The sequence below is a fragment of the Drosophila arizonae genome, chromosome 3 (assembly GCF_054131065.1).
Source record: "Drosophila arizonae isolate 15081-1271.41 chromosome 3, UAZ_ARI_1.0, whole genome shotgun sequence".
Lineage (NCBI taxonomy): Eukaryota > Metazoa > Arthropoda > Insecta > Diptera > Drosophilidae > Drosophila > Drosophila arizonae.
In genome coordinates, this window is record NC_142923.1 from 1,788,069 (window position 1) to 1,809,837 (window position 21,769).

At 43.1% G+C, this 21,769-nt stretch overlaps 6 protein-coding genes across 13 annotated transcripts in view; 3 read left to right on the plus strand and 3 right to left on the minus strand.

Moving 5' to 3' along the window:
- Positions 1–170: 170 nt before the first annotated feature.
- LOC108612087 (uncharacterized) lies at positions 171–14,176 on the minus strand. The gene is made up of 6 exons (XM_089465034.1): positions 13,158–14,176; positions 2,292–2,765; positions 2,016–2,210; positions 1,810–1,941; positions 1,457–1,751; positions 171–479 (listed from the first exon to the last, which is right to left on the minus strand). Exons 2-6 carry the CDS (start codon positions 2,613–2,615, stop codon positions 274–276), a joined length of 1,152 nt encoding a protein of 383 aa, XP_089321160.1. The 5' UTR covers positions 2,616–2,765; positions 13,158–14,176; the 3' UTR covers positions 171–273.
- Positions 10,326–10,920, plus strand: LOC108609891 (uncharacterized). 2 transcript variants are annotated; one of them, XM_018001664.2, is made up of 2 exons: positions 10,326–10,532; positions 10,584–10,920. In XM_018001664.2, the coding sequence occupies exons 1-2, from the start codon at positions 10,518–10,520 to the stop codon at positions 10,782–10,784; spliced, it is 216 nt and encodes a 71-aa protein (XP_017857153.1). In that variant the 5' UTR covers positions 10,326–10,517; the 3' UTR covers positions 10,785–10,920. The 2 variants fall into 2 exon arrangements, with proteins under 2 accessions (XP_017857153.1, XP_017857154.1); XM_018001665.2 differs by having other exon boundaries at positions 10,327–10,532; positions 10,590–10,920.
- Positions 14,177–14,662: 486 nt separating the features above from the next.
- Positions 14,663–16,313, plus strand: LOC108611465 (uncharacterized). Its single transcript, XM_018004135.2, has 2 exons — positions 14,663–14,877; positions 14,936–16,313. Exons 1-2 carry the CDS (start codon positions 14,821–14,823, stop codon positions 16,208–16,210), a joined length of 1,332 nt encoding a protein of 443 aa, XP_017859624.2. The 5' UTR covers positions 14,663–14,820; the 3' UTR covers positions 16,211–16,313.
- Positions 16,314–16,363: 50 nt separating this feature from the next.
- On the plus strand, positions 16,364–20,096 carry Cep97 (centrosomal protein 97kDa). 3 transcript variants are annotated; one of them, XM_089465031.1, is made up of 9 exons: positions 16,364–16,441; positions 16,499–16,682; positions 16,919–17,079; positions 17,170–17,636; positions 17,698–18,059; positions 18,120–18,386; positions 18,465–18,641; positions 18,732–19,158; positions 19,223–20,096. In XM_089465031.1, exons 2-9 carry the CDS (start codon positions 16,676–16,678, stop codon positions 19,890–19,892), a joined length of 2,538 nt encoding a protein of 845 aa, XP_089321157.1. In that variant the 5' UTR covers positions 16,364–16,441; positions 16,499–16,675; the 3' UTR covers positions 19,893–20,096. The 3 variants fall into 3 exon arrangements, with proteins under 3 accessions (XP_089321157.1, XP_089321158.1, XP_017859623.1); XM_089465032.1 differs by having other exon boundaries at positions 16,419–16,682; positions 17,698–17,912; XM_018004134.2 differs by having other exon boundaries at positions 16,422–16,682.
- On the minus strand, positions 20,023–21,246 carry LOC108611466 (putative RNA-binding protein EIF1AD). Its single transcript, XM_018004137.2, has 2 exons — positions 20,715–21,246; positions 20,023–20,648 (listed from the first exon to the last, which is right to left on the minus strand). Exons 1-2 carry the CDS (start codon positions 20,872–20,874, stop codon positions 20,332–20,334), a joined length of 477 nt encoding a protein of 158 aa, XP_017859626.1. The 5' UTR covers positions 20,875–21,246; the 3' UTR covers positions 20,023–20,331.
- capu (formin protein cappuccino) overlaps positions 21,185–21,769 on the minus strand; it is a 43,067-nt gene continuing 42,482 nt past the window's right edge. For all 5 annotated transcript variants that reach the window (XM_089465009.1, XM_089465006.1, XM_089465007.1 and 2 more), the window contains 2 exons: positions 21,444–21,744; positions 21,185–21,367 (listed from right to left, as the gene is read on the minus strand). In XM_089465009.1, the coding sequence (XP_089321135.1) occupies positions 21,268–21,367; positions 21,444–21,744 (401 nt within the window). In that variant the 3' untranslated portion in view covers positions 21,185–21,267. The remainder of the gene's footprint in view (positions 21,368–21,443; positions 21,745–21,769) is intronic.

A 21,769-nucleotide genomic window follows, 5' to 3' on the forward strand; every position in this document is an offset into this window, starting at 1 on the left:
CATCTTGATTTAAATTCTTTAAAGTTCTGCTCGTAAATACACACACACACACAGATATTAAATTTATTATTGTTTTTGCTTGCATTTTGTTTTTCAACTTTACGAGTTTTGCTTTTACTTTTGTTTAAACTAATCAACAATTTGTTTTCTTTTCTTTGTTTTCTTCTCTCTTTGTTTTACATTGACCAAAATGCAACCTCAACATTATTCTTGTGGACAAAGTGTTTGTTATATAAATTTGTTGTTGCTCTTGTCGCTGAGGAATAAAAACTATCACGCACTAGAATTATCATTGGAACGGGATGTGGATGGACCGGCACCCAGATCATCTCCCACAACGAACGTGGGACTCTGGCGGGACGTGGACGTGGCAACCGGCTGGTAGTGATAGCCCTCGCGATAACGCTGATTCGGTTTTATCCGTGCGGTTTGTGTGTGACCCAATGTCGGACGCTGATTAAGCTCATTGGGTCGTTTGGCTGCAATCGAGAGAAGGCGAGACGAGAGTAGACTGGTTAGTTAGTAAATAAACTCTATAGCTTAAACATCAAATTGAAATAGATTTAGAATCTATATTCTATTTATTTAGCTTTAGCAAATACTCATACTGGAAATGATTTCAAATCAAATCATGCCCACCACAAGAAACACCATCTTACAAAAATACTGCAGCATACATTTAGGCTTCCTTTAAACAAAAGCCATTAAGATAATACTTTAACATATATAAATATTCTAGAGTTACTGTATCGATTTATCGATATCGACATCGATTAGGGAGTCCTGCTAGGAACTAGTAGTATAAAAATTTTACCTCTTCGGGGTAGTTGTCATAGGGCTAGATCTAAGCATTCTGTGTATCATGTTAGCTAACTTAACATACTGTAATTGCTGTAACCAGCTTCACTAAATTCTGCAGAGCTAAATTCAGAATATATTTGAGGGACATGCTCTCAATTTTCTAGGGTAGGTTATCTTTTTATAACTATCTATGGCCTCATTTTTGTATATTTCGAAATTGTAGATTCCCAATATAGGATTTGTGGAGTACCTGTACCGGAGTACCATAAACATATATGAGCTTAATCTATGTATTTAAATCTACTACATTGTGAATCTACAATTGTTATAATAGATATCTGTTAATGATCTACATGTTCAGTACATCATATCATATACATATCTTTCTTCCCAAAAGTTCTTATACGAATAGCATAAGGTACTATAGTACCAGTACTTTAGCATAGCATAATATATTAGGGTTTAGCTAAAACTTTTGAATCATATGATTTAATATACTATGAATACCTAGTCTTCTACTTGATTCAGGCTAGCTCCTAGTTCAAGTCTGATGAATAGAAAGGAACTTTGGGTTTTTCAAGTTATAACCATTAATATGAATATAAATTTTTGTGTTATTTGATTTGCATTTCTAGCAAGTCCAGCTGCAACTCACCAGGTATATAAGGCTTTTGATTATAGGACGATTGTTGTTGTTGTTGTTGGTTGTATGCATCGGGCGCCGTTGCATTGCCATTGGTCTGGCTGCTGTGCTGATAGGGCGTCAGATTGTGGCCAGTGTCTGGCTGTAGCTGGAGATCGGTGCTGTTGATGGGGCTCATCGGCGTCATTTCGCGATCCTCGATAAACAGTTCGCTGGCATCGTCGGGCACCTGGCGATACTGCGACCAGGGCCAGGAGGCGATGCCCGACAAGAGGAGCGCCTCCAAGGCGCAAATGTAGCCAATTAGCTAAGGGAAAGTACACGGAAATTAAGATGAATCCATAGTGGATCTTGGAGCTGCTTACGCCTGTGGCTAGTAACGTGTCCTTGGAGTGCTTGGATACCCAGGTGTACTCGGTCGCATAGAGCACCATGTGGACGAGCAGCGTGGAGCTCAAAATAAATATTAAACCAATGCTCAGGTACATCCACGTGTTCTAGAGGAAGAATAGAGAGATTAGATCTTAAGTAGAGAAAGGGAGGGAGAGGGAGGGGGACTACGTATACGCACCACCTTCGTCCAGTTGAATGGGAACATTAGCGCTATGTGCGATATATCGAGAAAGATCATGAGGCATGTGATGAGTAGCGAGAAGAGCGCACAGAAGACCATCAGCCTGAGGCGCCCGATGAGTGGCAGTAGAAAGAGGCCCACCTGCACGGTGCCCGCGGAGCACTCGCAGGCAAGGCAGACGGCCGAGGATAACTGCAGAGCAGAGCGCAGGATAATAAATAAACTGGTTAAGAACTGCCCAGATGATAGTCTCTGGCCATGGCCACGGCTTACCACCAGTAGTATGCGCACAATCCCTGTAGGCGTTTTCAAGTGTTGCGGATCACAGTGTAGGGCGACGCCCCATGGCAGCGGCGTTTGTTGTTGCTGTTTGTAGTTGGCGTGCGAGTCCCAGGAGGTGCACGTGCCCAGCGGCGATTCGAGTGAGAGCGAGAGCTCGCCGGCTCTGCTGCCAGCTATTTCAAAGTCCTGCTCATCGTCCAGCTGACAGCAGACCGGCTCCAGCTCCAGCTCACGTATCTCGTCCAGCAGCAGTTCTATCTCGTCCGTGCCATATAGATCAGATACAGACGGTATATAACGTTGGGGTTGTTGCATTGCCCGTTGCGGGATGTGTCCCACATCACCGTTGCGTGGCCTGGGCGTACAAAATTTGATGCCTGCGGCGCCGTTCTATCGCGTCCACGACTGGCTCGCCTCTGCCCAAACGTTTGCTTTATTAGTCCTATGCGTGGCCGTTGCCTGCGCCTGCAAAGAAATGGTAGTCGGTTAAGCATCGGCGATATTGATTATAGTAAGATTATAAAAGATTCTTCCATTCATGTTACTCATGCGCCGTGTTGGCTATTCCAAGAGGATTGAGTACGAGAGGGGGCAAGCAGCTATATAAGGGACTGAAGTGTCTATTATGAAAAGCTTGTTTGAGCACAATCAAGCCAAGAGCGTATTGTAGTACATCTCAAAATATATCTTATCAGAATATATATCAACCAACAGAAAATATTGTATGCCGAGAGCATATTGTAGTGCATCTCGAAATACTTCCGATATCTATCAACAACAAATAATGTATTGTATAATAAATATTATGAGTAATAATTTGCTCAATATCCTGAAAAATATTCACTATTTCATAAATCTGGCCTTAAAGCTGCATTCCTAAAGTGAAAATTCTAAAAATAATAACAACTTCATTATGTATTTTACTTTGATTTTTGAGCTGAGCAAAATCTTTAATTCATACAAACATTTACATTTCCCTTATTTAGTATAATAATTTATTTGATTTAGCAGAATTGTACATCAGTCATTCCATATTTAATGAATATTGCCTTCGCAAAGCAAACATTTTATAGAGAAAACTTAATTTTATATATGCACATGTTTATTTAATTATATAAATAAATAGATATGTATGTAAATAATATACTATGCTGCACACTGAGCAACATTTGTAATTCATGAGGCTATCCATAGACTTTACTCGTGCCAACATTTTCTCATTTGTCCCAACATGTCTGTCAGGCATTCCGATTCCATGCTGTTGCATGTTTAATTGGCAATTATAACAAATACCAGCATATTGCACATGGAAGGAAACTAATATGCTGGCATATTTAGCACATTTGATATTAGTTTGGTATTTGGCAGCACTGTTGCGTATGTAGCTGAGCTCCGCATGTTCGCTGAACGAAAACGATTTTCATTTAGAAATATTTCGCTGGAATTGAGTCATAGATATCATCAGTGAATACCATGAGCCACGCAAGAGCATTTAGGGGCCGACCTCAGCTCCGCAAAGCCACATTTGGTTTATTTGGATGTTGTCTGATTTTTATTGTGATACGAGCCGAGTTGTGTCAGCTGGCTCAGTTGGCTGCCAACTCGAAATGAAATCAAATTGAATTTCGACCTGGCCCCCGCGCGTATGCATGCTTTTTTTATGTCACACACCCAGGCAATTAACACAGAGGCAAACCAGATGTGTGTGTGTGTGGGTGTGATGTGATGTGCTGTGACGCCTGCATGAAAGCAACTCCATGGAGAATTTTTGGTACATTTCAGGCCCTGCCAGAAGCTGACTGCCTGGCTGGCCGCATTTCCTTGAGTTGTCATAATCAGGACACAAATGAAGGTAGCTTGTCATTGCTGTTGTTGCAGCACAAGGACTCGCTGCTGGCAGCGGGACAGCAAAAAGTGGGCAGCTGCAGCTGGCTGGCCAGTCAACCTGCTGCTGCAGAGGATGCCACAGGCAGCTGCCTGCCCGACTGCCTGCTGCACATATGCGATACTGTGGCTGTTCGTGTGCCACTCTGTGTATGTGTGTGTGTGTGTGTGTGTGTGCGAGAGTCGACAGGCAATGTAACCATTTGTGCTCTCGCTCGTTGTTTGAACGTGAAGTTGTTGTCGCTGCTGTGGCGGCTGCTGCCACCGTTGTCCTTGCTCCAGTTTAAGCACCAGCCTCCGCCCCTCTCCTCTCTCCTCTGAGCAGCTCTCAGCTGCTCTGCCTGCTTATCTGTGCCCTGTTATCGCTGCAGATAGGCAGTGACTGCATCAAGTGTCTAATGAGTGCGCGCTCGCCTTTCATCGCATCTTTCATCCCCATCATCATCCTCGCCATCTTCATCTTCATCTACAGACGTGCTCTATCTATTGAGGCAATGCGCTTATAGCATTAGGCTCTTCAGCCATAGACAATGAAGCGCGCCCTTCAACTGCTCGCCTGCCTACCCCATCCGATGTCTGTGAGGCTTTTTTGCACAATTTGAAATCAATTATGCTCATCTGCATATAAACTGACTTGCTGGGCTCGGGGCAAGGGCTTTTGCCACTCTGATCCGCCTCATAGTTGGGCAAGGGGGGGCTGTGTCGCCTGCAGCGCCACCTAGCGGAAGTGCTTTGCATGCAAATTTATTGTCAATGCTTCATTCGCTTCGACTTCCACTTCGACTTCGACTTTGCTTCGCTTCGACTCTGGACACCAAATGGGCGGGGCTGCAACAGCAGTTGGGGCCACAGCCACAGCTGGGGGTTGGGGGTTCATTTGAGGTGCCAACGCTGCTGCATTTCTTATTTATGAACGTGCATAGACAATGCTCGGCCTTTGTTTGAGCTTGTGCTCATATTACGAGTAGACCTCATATAACTTTTTCTACATATACATATATGTATATAAGCATGCATGTATGTGTGTATATACATAAGTACGTCTACTCGAGCCAGCCAGCCTTTGTCGCATTCAATGGACCGAAAGTTGCACCGTAAATAACTTTTAATAGAATTTCTAATGGGCTGCTATTTGGGCGTGGGGCCAAGCCACACACACACGCACACATAGACATAAATCTGATTTTTTTGTTGACTATATTTTAATATAGCAATAATATGTGGATATCAATCAGGATTTTAGTTCGGCTTTGATGCATTTTAATATTTATTTAATTGATTTTTCTTTTTTTTTTTGGTCATTAGATATGTGTATACATATGTGAAAATCTATTAGCATTTAAGCTTAGTCTTTCTTAGACATTTTTTTTTATTTTTTTTTTATTTTTGTATGTGACATTTCGGCTTAGTTTTTTGTAGATGAGCTCCTTGTCACTTAAGCTGGCTTAATTTCGGCTTCAAAGCTCAGCTGAGCTGATGTGAAAACAAAGTACTTTTACTTAGTCACAAGAGATATATAGCGTATATACTTATATAATATGCATTAAGTTCTCTTGTTGTCAGCAGTAAATAATAATAATAATAATAATATTAACAAGTAAAAAAGCTCTAGTCGAGACTGCTCGACTACGAGATCCCCTGAACCCTTGGAGCAATAGATATTTCAATAATTTTTCGCGTCTTTCAGCTTACATAAGAAACACGACACGAACTGCGAACTGCGAACTGCGACACACATACACTCACACATGCATACACACACAAACGCACACACAGGCACACATACACACACACGCATACAGACACACACACACATACACACACACATACACACACAAGCACCCAAGCATAAACACGCATGGGCTGCAGTGTGCGCTTACTATGAGAACTTAATTGTTTAATAACTTTTTTAATGGACGTACGATCTTCATGAAACTTTCAGATTATGATTATAACATGAATATACATGTAATTGCCAAAGCACAAGTCTCTAGTATTTGAAATACGCTTTTTACAAAAGTGAGGGTGAGGGGGTGAATTTAGAGGTGGGGGGTAAATTTTAACAAAAACCGAAATTGTATAAATTGCATATAAGCATACATTAAAAATTTGGAGACTCTAGCAATAAAGGTGTAGAAGATATAATTTTATAACTGGGTTTCGATAAGGTTTTTTATCGATAAAAAAAGATCGGGATGAGTTATCGATTTTTAATGATAAACTTGATATGCGCGCTGTAATTACGGACATTTTAAAAAAAATTTGAAGTCTCTAGCTCTTATATCTTCTGAAATCGACGCGTTCATACATACGGACAGACGGACAGACGGACAGACAGACGGACAGGGCCAAATCAACTCAGCTCGTCACCCTGATCAAGAATATATATACTTTGTGGGGTCTGCCACGCCTCCTTCTCCCTGTTACATACATTTCAACAAAACCATTATACCCTGATTTCCCATTGAAAATGGGTTCAGGGTATAAAAATAGAAAGGAATTAAAAATCAAATAATGATTCACACATAAAAATCAAAGATTCCAAATAGAATAGCAATGATAGCCTTTGGCCTTTGCTTAATACTTATGCTTATCCTTGAATATAGGAGACCTATAAATTTATCTTTTATACTATCCATTTAATTTAATATTTCCCATTCAGTATGAGCCCTACAGCAATGCTGAAATCTCGTTCGCATTTTTTGCCATTTGTACAATGTTTATTGAATGAAACTTCATTATTTATAGTAAATCTATTCAAATTGGTTGGGGATAACAATGTTATCCTTTATGATAATACCAATGAACCGAGTTGACCTGTGGCAACTGCTGCCACTTATCACCCATACGCCGCGTGTGCCATGAGGCAGCATCAAATGCTGTGGAGCAGCGCGATTTATGCAGTCAGTCGGCGACTCTGAAACCTCGAATTGCGTATAAATTTTAGCTGAAATATGGCCATTTTTGTCTACTATGCACTGTAAACTTTCGACTTGTGGACGGTGCTGGACTGTGTGTGGCCTGGCCTGTGTAATGCCGTGCAGACAACAAGACTCTCGGCCCAAATTCTCAATGGCGACGCTCAATGCGGAAGATACATACATATATACACACATTTATATGTATGAGGTCGCCGGACGGCGGGCTGATCGGTAGGGGTAGGGGATACGACGGCTTAGCTAGCAGCTGCTGTCGGATTGGCGCTCTGCCTGCCTTATTATGCCGCCGCGTCGCCCTAGCCCGTAGCCCCCTGCCCGTTGCGGAATTATCGATTACGAATGAATATTTCATTAGCAGACGTGCAGCACAGACAGAAGCAGTAGGAACAGCAGCAGCAGCAGCAACAGCAGCAGGGCGGGCCATTGGGGCACCGTCAGCGTCTACGTTGCTAACGCTTATGTTGACTTCATTGGCTTCCGTTTCCGTAGCCGTTCAGGATTCCGGGTCGCGTCGTTTGCGGCGTTCAATTAAAATGCAGCGTACTTTGCAGCTGCCAACTCTTCTCGCCTAAAACATAATGCATAATGATTTTTTCGTTTCTTCATTTCAGACTTTACATAATTATTCCCACTGGGTAATTAATGCAGCGCAGCAGCGTAGGAGGAGCAGCTACCAAATGGGTCTCGAGATGACTCGACTTGAGGAGGTAGAAGTGGAGCTTAAGTGTATTCCATTGAGGTTAATAGAAGGCTTCATTGGCAGCATTAAAAGTAGCCTCTTCATTTTTAATGGAAATTAGTTTTCACTGCACTTTGTGGAATTTTCATTAAGCATGTAAAATGCAAAACAAAGCTTTTAAGTTGAAAACAAATATTTGTATTTTTGTTGACCATTAACAGCAGAGTCGAGCAATGTAGACATAATTAACATTTTGTACGTCTGCACTCTTTATATAAAAAATATATTCTATACAAAATTGAGCTTGATAGCTAATATATGTGTATGTCTTTTATATTTTTCAGCAATATTCCTGAATGCAGTCCAATGATGATCGTTACATGACTAGCGCCTCAGTGGCAGCGCATCCAAGCCAATCTGACCAAAGTTAACACCATCTGGACAGCTGGGAAATCTGACGAGCTTGCTTACAAAAATATGTTGGCTTACAGGCCCCTTTTCTAGTTAAGATTTAAAGCTCGAAATGCGTTGTAATCTAACACAATAAGTCCCAAAAAATGTAACAGCATATATTTATGTATAACTAATCATACTCTATTTTAATTATTGTAATACATGTCTAATATAATACTTCAAAAAATACCAAATAAAACATACCAAATTATAAATAAACATGGTCTTCTTATTTACGGGGGGAAACAAATAATAGGAGTAGGGAAATGCTCGTTGAGCAGTTACCAAGAGTAAATAAACGCCACGTGATGCGTGTGAAATACCAGGCGATCATCATTGAGTAGTAGCAGTAGGAGAGAGCCAAAAATGAGAAGTGCTCATTAACATTCCCTAACAGTGCGCTGTTATGCTACTATTGGGCTAACATAACAAAGTTAGTTAACATAAAGTTAATAATTTGTTAACATAAAGTTAACATTTTGTTAAAAGAATTATGTTAACTAATAGAAAAAATGCAAGTCACTATTAACAAACAATTTTCGCACACACAGCGGCCAGTGAGGAGCGTTTTTTAGCTCCACATCTTTCAGAAGTACCAGGCGATCAGAAATCAAGAGTAGGATGAAAAATGTTAATTAACATAACACTGTTAATTTAACATTTACTTAACATAATTATGTTAAGTAACAGTTTTATGTTAAGTTTCTGTTAAGTAACAGAATCATAACAGTGCACTGTTAATGTACTGTTAATGGGAATTTTCCACCCTGCTATTCATTTCTGTTCGCCTGGTACTTCGGATAAATGTGGAGCTGAAATACGCTCCTCACTGGCCCCTGTCTGTGCCCGAGGAAATTGTTTGTCAATAGTGACTTGCATTTTTTCTATTAGTTAACATAATTCTTTTAACAACATGTTAACTTTATGTTAACAAATTCAGAGCTTTGTGTTAACTAACATTTTCACTTCTTTTTCATTTTCAGCCAAAAAGTATGCAAAGTAAAGTAAGTAAAAGTATGCAATGACTGCTTTCACCTCCTAATTATACCATGAAACCACTAAAAATGCAAAATCAGGGTATAAACGTTATGTCTTAACATATTTAACAAGCAGAGGGAGGCGTGGCAGACCCTATATTGCATTATAGTAAGAGGAGAAAGGTTTTTTATACAGTTATAAAAAGAAGTATATACCTTTATACCTTTACTGTTTCTGCTGCCAATCTGCTCTTCGTTTATAACTGATTTAAATATAATGCCTTAAGTTTCTGCTAAATTCGTTATACAAATAAAAACCTATAGTAAATATAGAATAGCCAACAAATCTATTTACGTATACACCAATAGATTTGCGTAGAAAAGGTAAAACCTTCAAATGCTCAACCCAAACGTTAAGAGAGGCTAATGAAACATATAAATTCATTCATATGAACTAATAGTCTCTCATTTATTTGATAGTTTGGGTCGCTTTAATGGCAATCAGGGCATACAGCAGAGGGTCAGCGATATTATTTACCACGCCTCTACTGTGCCAATCGGGTAAAGTTGGGGACGAAGTGTTTTTTATGCACATTTGTTGAGTAACACATTCATTCTTCATGTTTATTATACGCTGTAATTGCATTGATATATCTGCTACATCAAGTATCAGGGTACTATTTTAGATAGCTTCTATGTAGCTATCATATGTGATAAAGCTATAGTATTGACGATTTCCCACGATTCTAGCCGCATATCCAAAAATGTCTGAATACTTTTAAATTGAAGGTAGCAACGATTACAAGCGACTAGCTCTGATTTGCGGTTAGCTTCGTGAATGGGCCAAAACACACAGTTCTGGCCCACGTTTTAGCCACGTTTCGTGCTCAGTTGATGGCCATAATTGCGACTGCTAATAAATAATCAATTACCTTGGCAAATAGCTGCTTAGTAAACAAGGCAATAAATTAAATATGTATAAATAATAATTACATCAATAAAATAATTATACCTAAAAAAAAAAGAGGAGAGAAAAACAAACACAAAGTAGGCTATGATAACTCACTCGGCCGGGCTGTACGTGTGTTAGCCCCAATGCTTTCATAGTCATAGTTCCACACTGCCTTTCTCGGACAACATTTCTACTTTTTCTTTAAAATCCAAAAATATTTTCAGAGCAGAAAATTTCTATATTTTTTTTTTCCTTTTCAGTTTAAGTTTTAAAAATTTTTAGTGTAAAAAAATTATTGATATTTGTTTTTTTTTTTTTTTGTATCTGCTCGAAATGAACATGCAACAGGTAAGGTATATAAAATTCGTATTTAAATATATAGAAGCTATATAATCTCAGCAACAGTGTGAATTGTACCCGCGTGTAAGATCCACGGAATATTATCGTACACCCGAGCCGAGAGTTTCGATTCAGAGTCGCAAGGCCGAACATCCAAATATGGAAAAGGATTCGCGGAGAAATGCAAATCTTCTGGCACCCCATATCATGCCCGCTCAGACATCGCGTATGCGGGTGCAGCGCGACAGCTACTTTTCCTAGGACGGCCGACTGCAGTTTGGTTGGTTCGCTGTATAGAGTTTTGATAATACGTGTTTTGTATTTGTCTTCCTTTTAAAAATTGATAGTGGCACTTTTTTTTTTTCGTACATAAAAAGGTCGTAATGTAAAATCCAAATTTCAAGTGTTTTATTTGCTATACTTGGGAACCATAAACAGATCTTGTGCTTAAGACTGATGTAAAGTTTGTTTCAGTTTGGTTTATTTTACATTCGATTTAGCCGCCTGTATTTATCAATCAATATCAGTTGTCGGCACTTCACAGAGGCTAGCAACTGTTTTTAGTAAAATTTTCCCATATGAAATATTACAGATATTTGAAGTCCAGGCAAATGTGTTAAAGGTGTTTTAATACAAGTCGTATACATTTTTATGGAGTACATTGAGAGTTCGACAAGAGAAGAAACACTCCAAGAATAGTTAATTAATCCCATTTCAATCAAAGTTTGCGATCTACGTACAACTTGCTCGTATTTTATTCATATTCGTAATATCCTTTGGGTAATATATTATTTCAAATACATCAGACAATTAAATACGCGCTACTAAACAGGATGTGAAGGATATTCATATGAGTGTGCGTATGAAAGGACGCACTTGACAGATCTATTAGGGACTCATTAGGCTGGCGGCTCGGCAAGCTGTTGCCAGCGCTTGTTAATTCCCGAAAAAAAGGTGCTCGACACTAATGATAGGCAGCTGCTGCTCTGCTGCTTACGTAAGCTCCTAACGGGATATTTAGTGAGCTGTGTGTGAGTGCTTGAGTGTGAGTGTGTGTGTGTGTGTGTGTGTGTGTTTGTTATGCATATCATTGGTTTATATGTGTTTATGCTCGTCTCGCTGAAATGAACACCGCAGTGGCTGTTGGCTGTTGGTTGTTGGCTGTTGGCTGTTGGCTGTTGTTTGGGGCACACCTGACACGTGAGCTCCATAACGGAGGCCTCGACATGTCATGGACGCGAGCGCCGCGACACGCAAGCCCCAAGTCCCAAAGCGAGCCCAAGCGAACGTTTTCACTTTCGCCACACAAATCTTCGTTTGGCTTTCTGTTTAATGCGGGCATTAAATTAAGAGTGGGATGCCCTCAATCTTTCGCTCTCGCTCTCTCCCTCCCTCTTTCTCTTACTCTGCCTCTATCGTGCACGCTCTTCCCTGTCTTGGTGGTCGGTGCAACAACCTCGTTTAGCCATTTGATTGCAGCATGTGGCACGGGCACGACCTTGAACCACTTTTGATTTCTAATTTTGGGGGCTAGACGACTTGGAGCGCAACTTGGAATAACTTTGGCTGTCATCGCATGTAACTGCCAAGCAAGCGCCTACTCTATTAATAATGACCGAAAGCCTAACTGCAACTTAATTGCACACACAAGTGGCTGGGGCTATACAATCAAGTGAGTGGGAGGGCCTGAGTGTGTATGTGTGTGAGTGTGTGTAGCTACTATGACAGCAACTAAAAATAAACAAATGAGCCAAGCGCCCAAACGCTGTAATATGAGCAGAAAAAAGGACTGTGAGAGTGTGAGAGAGCGCGCTGTGCACGCTGTAGCTGGAACAGAGCGAATTGACACGAGCGAATTGAAATGAGCGAATTGAAACGAGCGATTGCGTACAGAGCGAATAGAGAGCAGAGCGGGAGAGCATGTAAGCCATGCTATGACTGACGCTGCACAGCCATGCGAGTGTGAGTGGGCAGAGAGAGCATCAGAGTGAGTATAAAACTGAGTGCGAGTTGTTGTTGTTGTTGGACCAATGGATTTCAAGGAAGTGAAATTGCTGCAGACAGGAGTTTGCCTAAGCACGCCCTTCGACCCGCCTGTCGCTTCCTGTATGTGTGTAAGTGTGCGTGTGTATGTATGTATGTGCGTGCGTATGTGTCTGTGAACATTTTGTTGTTTGTTGGAAAAACACGTTGGGCTTGCCTATGTAAAACACACACACACACATAGACTCTGCTGCTCACCTCTTCTCTCCTCTCTCTTCTCCACATTCTCTCACTTATTCTACTGCTCAGTGGCTCCACTTAAAAGTGTTATATTGACATTTGGCTACAATTTGAGCTGTCCAAAGCTTTATGATTTATGCTGCGCTGCATATGTAAATGTGTAATGTGTGCATATGCATATGCCTGTGTGCCTGTTTGTGTGAGTGTGCGTGTGCGTGTGTGTGCTGTAATCGTTTGCTCTATTTTTGGGGCTTAGTTGAACAACAGCAGCGCGCTGCAAAGTGTGCTATGAATTCTTGTTGTGGGCGGCTACATTCGTGTATACAACTAGTTAAATAAAATGAAATTTTCTTCTATATATATATATATTTTTTTTTTATTATTATTTTTTTTTTTTTGCACTTGACCCACCTTTGTTTGGTGTTTTTTTTTTTTTTTTTGCTGGATTGGATTTTCGTATTGTATTTTATTTGTTATATTTTATTTGATTTGCAGCTGATGCTGATTTTTCATGTGGCAAATGCGCGGCACGTTTCAACTAGGAAGTTTCTATTTCGATTTCTCTTACTTTGACAAGGGCACGCAAAAATCTACGAAAATTGCCTTTTTATATGCTTTTAAATGTTGCGCGAGTGTGTGTGTATGTGTGTATGTATGAGTGTGAGTGTGAGTGTGTATTATGCTCGTCAAGCTTTATGTCAGTTCATTCATCGGCCAAAATGTTGGGCATAGGACGCAGGCTGTTGTCGCCTCTGCATGTGTGTGTGTGAGCGTGAGTGTCAGTGTGTGTGTGCGTGTGCTGCGTGCTCCTGCCAATGTCAGATTTGTATTTCAGCGTCGATTTCGTTTTGGCTGCCTTCATATTTTTGCTCTCCAGTTCGATTCTTTTCTGTTTCTTTTCCTTTTTCCGCCTCGTGCTGTTTCTGTTTCTGTTTCAGTCACTTTGTCACTTTTTAATGAATTCGAATTCGGGATTTTCCAGCTGATTTTCAATTGGCATTCCGCATTTCATTTCGACACACGCAAAAATCATTATTCGGTGCGTCCGCAAGTATGCAACGTTTTTTTGCGCTGTCTTTGCGGGCCATGCTGCTGCCTTCAACACACACGCACACACACGTTCACATACATGGGCGAGCAGAGAGATAGGCTAGGCCAGGCTGGGCTAGGAGACACACGCGTTCGCGGCACGTTTGCGAACTGGTCGACAAGGGGGCGCGGCTAGGGGGCGAGCGACGTGCAACGCAAAGTAGCAGCAGCAGCAGTAACAACAACAGCAACAACGGCAACAACAGCAACAACAACGACCACGGAATAGCCTAAAATAATGGCAGTCAACAACGACAACGGCGACGGCGACGGCGACAGCGACGGCGACGACGACAGCGACAACCGACAACGTTGAAAGTCAGCAAAAGACTGGAGAGCCCAAAGGCTGCGGAGCCACAGTCTGCAAAAGGCGAATAGTGGCACAGCACAGAGAGCAGAGCGCACTAAGTGCCTCTCTCTCACGAGAGTGGGAGAGAGCGAGAGTGAGAGAGCGAGAGTGCTGCAAATCCTGTGCAGAAGCTCAACTGATTCCGGAACTTGTTAAGCGTTTGCCACATGGGAAACAGCTTAAAGTTAGTTTGTCGCCTATAATAATGATTATGATGATGATGATAGTAATGATGATACTAATTAATTAGCCAATTGTGTTTTTATTAGAAGGCATAAAAAGAACCCTAATGAAACTAAGGGACAAATATTGATACGAAGCCAGATTTCATGGGATTTGTAGTGATTATCGAGGTGCTTAGCAATTCTTCGACTATAATTGCATGTTTTTATTTCTATTATTGTTTATTGTAGAGTACATTCTACCTATTTGCTAAGCCAACGTCAAATATATTTTCCTCTATATTTCCTTTCTTCTTTTTTTTTTGTTTTGTATATGGTGTGCCTTGAAGTTTTGTATAACTCTGGAGTTTCAAGCTCCGTTTCAATTCACACTTCAACTGCTAAATTGAACGGGTCTCCTTATAAAACAAGCATATATATATATTTCCGGAGAGGTTGATATACTCTGAGAGAAATGGATTCCTATAATAAGTACCATAAGACCTACCACAACTACACGGCCAACCCGACGGTTAGCTACGACTCGCTTAATTGGCGACAATTTCTAATGCTTCCTTTTTATCTGCTAGACTACAACAACTCAAATCAATGAGCAAAAATTCAGGAAGCAATTGGATCATTATGCTGTGTGCAATCAGAAGGAATCGCTGCAGGTCAAGCAGAAGGCGGCTCGACCCAAGGAGCTGCTGCAAAAGGCAACTCAGACTTGTCTACGTCACAGTCAGCAGAAACAGAAGCAGCTACAGAAAGAGCAACAGCAACAGCAACAGCAGCAGCAGCAGCAGCAGCTACTACAGCTGAAGCAGCAACAACAGTTGCAGAAAGAGCAACAGCTACAGAAAGAGCAACAGCAGCAGCAACTACAGAAAGAACAGCAGCAGCAGCAGCGCCAGCACCGTCAGCATCAGCATCAGCATCAACATCAACAGCATCATCATCATCATCAGCATCAGTCGAATCAATATCAGCATCAGCATCAGCATCAGCAACATCCGATAATGGAAACGCTTGTGAATCGAGCTCAGAACAGATCGAAGATTGAACCTCGACCCCGCTACGAGAAGTCGAAGTCATTTTTCAATGCGGACTATGTGCCTCAGTCCAGAGGCGCCTATCGCCTGCCTTCGTTGCCCTCGGAGGACAAGCCGGATCGCCAGGGCGCCGACGGAGACTGTTTGCTGTATAAGAACTCAAAGTTTGGCAAGGATTCGGCGTATACTCACAGCGATCATAGCGATCACAGCGAGCAGCTGCTCTCCATTCCCCCAGATCACTCGCCAAGGAAGCTAAAGACTTCGACTTCCATGCTGGAGTCGACACGCGAACGTTGCAGACTAGCCACAGCTCAGTTCAACGCCAAATATGGGGCCACAGATAGTCCATCCTCGAAATCGGCCAGGACTGTGATTACCACTAAGAGTGGCGAGAACTTGCGCTCTGTGGTGCAGTCGGAGATCGAGATGCAGGAACGAATGGAGAAGTCGATTAGCAAGATAATGTTGCTGCCCTCACTTGGCTTGTCGGAAGAAACCGACTGTGCTCCGGTCGAGGATGAGGAAAAGTTCAAAATTCCTAAAAGTGTGTCAAAAGATAATTCTGTACCGATGCCCGCTCCTGCGGATAATCATAATTTCGATTTCTCTGTCGAGGACATAGTCAGCTCCAAGGTTATTGCGCCCATGATGCGACGTGTGCAGCGCATGTATCTTAACAATCTGCAGGAGGAAATGAAGCTAATGGAAGATCTGGAACGCGTGCCGTGCATGGTGGGCGAGGTCTACAGATCCGTAGAGTCTGCGTTTGGGCCAAACATATCGAAGAATAAGCCAAAGAATACATTTTAGTTTATCGTTCCATATATATTTTCTAATGATGATTTGTATAAAACCACACAAAACGCCCAATAAGAACAAGAGTTTTCAAAATATAGCGCCATTCACACGATAACAGTGTGACCAGCTCTGATAGTTGAATAAATGTACGCAACATTAGGGTTGCAATCGTTTATCGATAATGAGTCACACTGACTATCACAGTTGTCTGTCAGCTTACAAAATTAGTTTTCTCAACTTTTGGTAAAATATACAAAATTTGTGACTGAAATTGCATTATTTACGTTGCTATTAAAACAGCGCGCTGTTAATAACAGTGGTAATGTTATTTAGTATCAGCACGCAGCCCTGGTTTCAAAAGGAGGGAGGCGCTCGCATTCCCAAACATTGATTTTTCGTAGTGGACGCCATCGAATGCTGCCAAATTAACTCCATTCACACATTAGTTGGGAAGTGCAGGAATTTGGCTGTTACAAAATGAGTGGTAAGTTGCTATTAGAGTTGTTCAGTTGGCTAATTAACGTTTGCTTGCTGCGGCTGCTGCAATTGGCGCTTGAGACGGGTTTGTCTATCGGCGTGCATTGCAATTCGCAGTCTACTTTTGAGGGTGGGCACGGCGCCACCCTCAGCCTCAACACCTGCCATTGCACAGACGATGACTTCATCACTGTTTACACGCCCCTGGTCACACTGCTCTCCTCTCTCTCCTCTCTTTTGCAGGCGACGAGAGCTGCAGCGAAAAGCAGACGCTAGACCTATCCAAGCAGCAGCTGAAGAAGGTGCCAAAACAGGACGATGCCCAGAATATACGCAAGCTGATACTGGACGACAATGAGCTGCAGAAAATCGACAACATTGATTCGTATCTGAAGATCGAAACGGTGACGATATAGATAATAAATAATACATATATACAAAATGTCAATATTCTCATGAATGAATTTCTAATGAATGTCCTTTAACCTTTTCAGCTGTCGCTGGCCAAAAATCAATTGCTGCGCATGTATGGCGTCTGTCGACTCCATTGCCTACGCGAGCTGAACCTCTCCTTCAATGGAATACTCTCGATTGAGGGCCTGAAGGAATGCGTTCATCTGCGTGTGCTCAATCTGGAGGGCAACAACATCAAGACCATCGAGCATCTCAATACGAATGTGAATCTGGAATACTTGAATCTGGCAGACAACAGCATTGGCAGCATATCGGATATGTCCTACCTTCGCTCCTTGCGCGAACTCCATTTGCAGGGCAATCGCCTGACCCATCTGCGACAGTGTGACAAGTACTTGCCCGTCTCTCTGGAAACCTTGAACCTGGCGAAGAATAACATAAACGATCTCAATGAGATTTGCACGCTGTCGCATCTGTCGAATCTGCTGAGCATCTCCATAACTGAGAATCCTTGTGTGATCATGACAATGGGAGCGAATAGCACGGAGTAAGTAAAGCTTGGAAGGGTCTCAGCTGTGCTCATACAATTGTGTGTCCTTCCTCCTTAGCGGCTTTGATTACCGTCCCTTTGTGCTGAACTGGTGCATGAGTCTGAAATACATCGATGGCTACGTGGTGGATCCCATTGAGAGCCTCAAGGCTGAGTGGCTCTACAGTCAGGGACGAGGTCGTCAGTTCCGTGTGGGCGAGCAGGCTGCTCTGGCCAAATACCTAAGCTCGGCCTGCCCACTGGTGGGCAAGGCACTGGAGAAGGAAAACGATCGTAAGTTGCGCTTGATCTTAAGCAAAGCGCAGCATCATCAGCGTCAGCTGCAGGAGGAAATAATGGACAATGCAAATGCGAGTTCGGCTAGCACATCGCCCTCGTCGCATCGCAAGAAGCCTACAAGTCGCATCCAGTCACCGCGCTGTGAGCTCTTGATAAATATTCCATTTGTTAACTAATTTGTAATTGATGCACCCCCCATAGTTTCCCGTTTGAGCGGACGCCAAGGCTCGCCGGAGTCCATGGCGAACAGCTACCATGGCAACAGCTGCAACAACAGCATCAGCAGCGACAACGGCATCTCGAGCCATCACTCGCTGCAGATGAGCACCTCGCTGATAGAGAACATCCGCAATGAGGGCGACAACTACTCGCTGGCCAGCCTCTCCGGCATGTCCAGCAGCGTGACCACCAAGACCTACAACTCGACAGAGTCAACGCCTCGCAACATAACGCCGAATCCCTACAATGGTAGTACCTCGCACCTCGCACCTCGCACTCCCAATCTCGTCCAGCTCTAATTGTTGCTCCTCTCCCATTGCATTGCAGAGCAAGCGTATGTGGGTCAAACGCCTGTCGGCGGGCCATTGGCTGCTGCCTCTAAAATGGTGCCTGTGCCGGAGACCCTGATGAGTCCCGACGTCTGTCCCGCCGTCGTTGCTCAGCGAGCCACAGTGACAGCGCTCAACGCGCAGCTGCACAAGAGCAAAGGCAACAAGAACAAAGGTAGACGAGTCTAGCTCTCTCTCTCTCTCTCTCTCTCTCCTCGATTCAAATGTATTTCAAATTTCTATTTCAACATGTACTCAATGTCAGACAACAAACTAAATTTGCCGCGCGTGCGCAGTCCACAACAGCGACGCATGCAGAGCCCCACAAGCAGTCCACGCAAGACGGAACGAGTACAGCAGCAACAGCAGCAACAACAACAACAGCAGCAGCAGCAGCAGCAACTGAATTCGTCTTCAATCAGCATAACTGACGGCGGCGGCTTCAGCACTGATGAGGATGGCGAGCTCATCAACGTGGAGAAGCTAAGGACCATACGCAAAATGGCAGCTGAGCGGGCGCAGCAGCAGCAGCAGCTGGACAACAACTTGAACTGCGCCGATCGCCTGATAGAGCACGTGACTGAGTCCTCGGCTGTGACCATACAGAAGATGTGGCGGGGCTATCACACGCGCAAGAAAACCAAGGACATTGCCGAGAAACTGCACAAACAGCGCACGCACGAATACATCGAGTAAGCTTCGATATATCTATATACACATTCCCCTCTGTCTATCTCTCTCTGTGTCTCTCCATAGCAAACTCAACAAGGACATGATAATGACCAAGGTGCAGCTGCAGAACGAGCGCAAGATACAACAGCTGCAAATGCAGGCCATCAATGCGCTGTGGAAGAAGGTGTCCACCATGCAGGTGGACCCGAAGGCTGGCGGCGAGCACTGCACGAACTCGGAGGATGCGAGCAGCAGCAACAACAGCAACAGCAATCAGTCACAAGTGTGCCTCGATCAGAACTCGGCCGCTGTTGTCAATGACCTGGCTAAGCGTTGCACAATGCTTACCGATCAGGTGCAACAGCTGCAGAGCTCGATCGGCACGATTGTCAATTGCCTGACCATGGTCTGCAATTTGCCGCAGGATGCGCTGAAGAAGCACGTCAGCAACAGAAGCAACTGCTCCGACAGCGACGACATCGAATATACCAGCTTTGAGCCACGTGATACGAGCTCCACGCAAACGGATTTGATTGCTGTGCACACGCCGCAGTTCGAGGATCTCAGCAATTTTCCGTTTACTAAGCCGCGGCCATCGACATTGGCGCTGGAGTCCAAGCATGATGCAGTGCAGCCGCAGCCGCAACCGCAGCAACAGCCGCAGCATCAGCCGCCGACAAAGCCGGAAGAGACTGAGGACGAGGAACAGAAAGAGAACATTGAAATATGTGATGCACAGGAGTCGGAGGAGTAGGAGTTGGACTGCTGGAGAGCAACCCACTTCGCACGCTTTATACGGCACAGAGATCTCTAGCTTTTTAGCTTTTTGCAAGCATCGCAGTGGACGCAGCCGCAGCAAACGTAACAACAATTAAAGCAAACAATTTATGTATATTATTTTTTATTTAATTTTTTTGGGCCTATGTACGTACGTATAGTAAACCAATTTATTTGTTTACTAGTTTCCTTAATTTATTTTATACTTTTTTTTACGTTCATACACAGGGAACGCTTATCATTATACATATATTCTGTTACTAGTTTTCTTACTCACTTTTTTTTATATCTTTTATGTACGTACATAATTTAATTTGTTGTTACAACAATTGCGAGAGGAAAATAATTCGTTATAAAATATACATTAGCTAAACTTTTTGTAATGCACAATCAAATGCATAATCCAAATTCATTCTTCAGTCTTCGGCGCTGCTCTCCTCCGTATCCTCGTCGTCGTCATCCATATTCGCGGGTCGATTTGTGTTGGGCGGCAGCGAATCATCGCTATCGGAACCAGAAGCGCCGGAATGTTCGGCTTTGCTGCTTGGCGTCGCCGGCTTCTTGGCAAAGAGTTCCGGCCATATGCCCGCCTTTGTGAATTCTTTGATATGCTCCGGAGTTAGGATTTTGTTTATTTCCGCCTTTACTTTGTCGCCCTCCTCAATCGGTTCGACCAATATGTAATCGCCGCGCTTTACCCACACATTCTTGCGAAATTTGTTGGGCATAGAGACTGCGAGGGATATAATCGATAATAGCATCAAAGAGCATATCTATAAATGGTTAGTCCTGATCTCACCCAGAAAATTCTCAGCTGTCGCCGATTCCACCTCGTGCAGATTGTTGCCTCGGCTGCTGACAACACGCACGATCTGCTGCTGTTCCGTGGGCAGGGAGTAGTCGTCCTCCATCATCTCCTTGAGCACATGTTTGCGCCGCGTTGTGTTTGGATGTGACATGCTTGGAATATAGCTGAATTTCTTCTACGGAGCGCCAGATTTTTGTTTACTCAATTTGGTCGAGCGTTAAAATGTGTTGGCGATGGTGGTGGTGGTCGCCCGATAGCTCCAATTTAGATAACTTAGTTGCTGTTATTGTTGACTCGTTGTGCACCGGCTGTGGCGGCCGGCGATAACTTCAATTTAGATAACTTAGCAAACGGCTATCGTTTTAGCGCTTCTGTGTTGCAAAATTTCTTATAATTTTGGCGCTAGTATTTTTGGTATTTTCTCATATTGTGGGTAAAATTTAAAATTTAATAGATGTTGATTAGTTTTGAATGGTGCGAGGAGTTTTCTGATTTGTTTATTGTTAAGCTTAAACGAAATGTACGGCTAATTTTGGACTAACAACTAGTTTTTGCTGCGTCTCACGCGAGCTTTGCACGAAGTGCGATCCCTAGTGGAGCTATCGCGGCGATTTTCCACCGCCAATTGCTTCGGCTTTTTGATACTAAAAATAGACGGAAAAGAAAATGCAAAATTCCGTTAGCTGCGTATCTCACACAGTATTGTCGTAATTAACTTACATTTCGTTTTTGAGAATAGTAATCTCTTTTTTCCATATATCCTTAAAATCATTGGTAAAATTCGTCCAATAACCAAAGAACTGGTCGGGCGTGCATTGAGACAAGGTCAGGGTGCAGCCCTTGGGAGAGAAGTGGTAGAAGCGCATGGTTTCCAGGAAGAGTTCCCGGCACTCCTGAATCAGCTGATGAAGCTTGGCAACTGACTTCTCGGCGCTGGCCGTAAACTCCTCCATTTTGGACTTGAAAGGCTCGCGATGTTCACTGGATGCGCTCAGCACCAAGGCCGTAGTCTGTTTACAAGCTGCAAGGAGCAGGAGAAGGAGGAG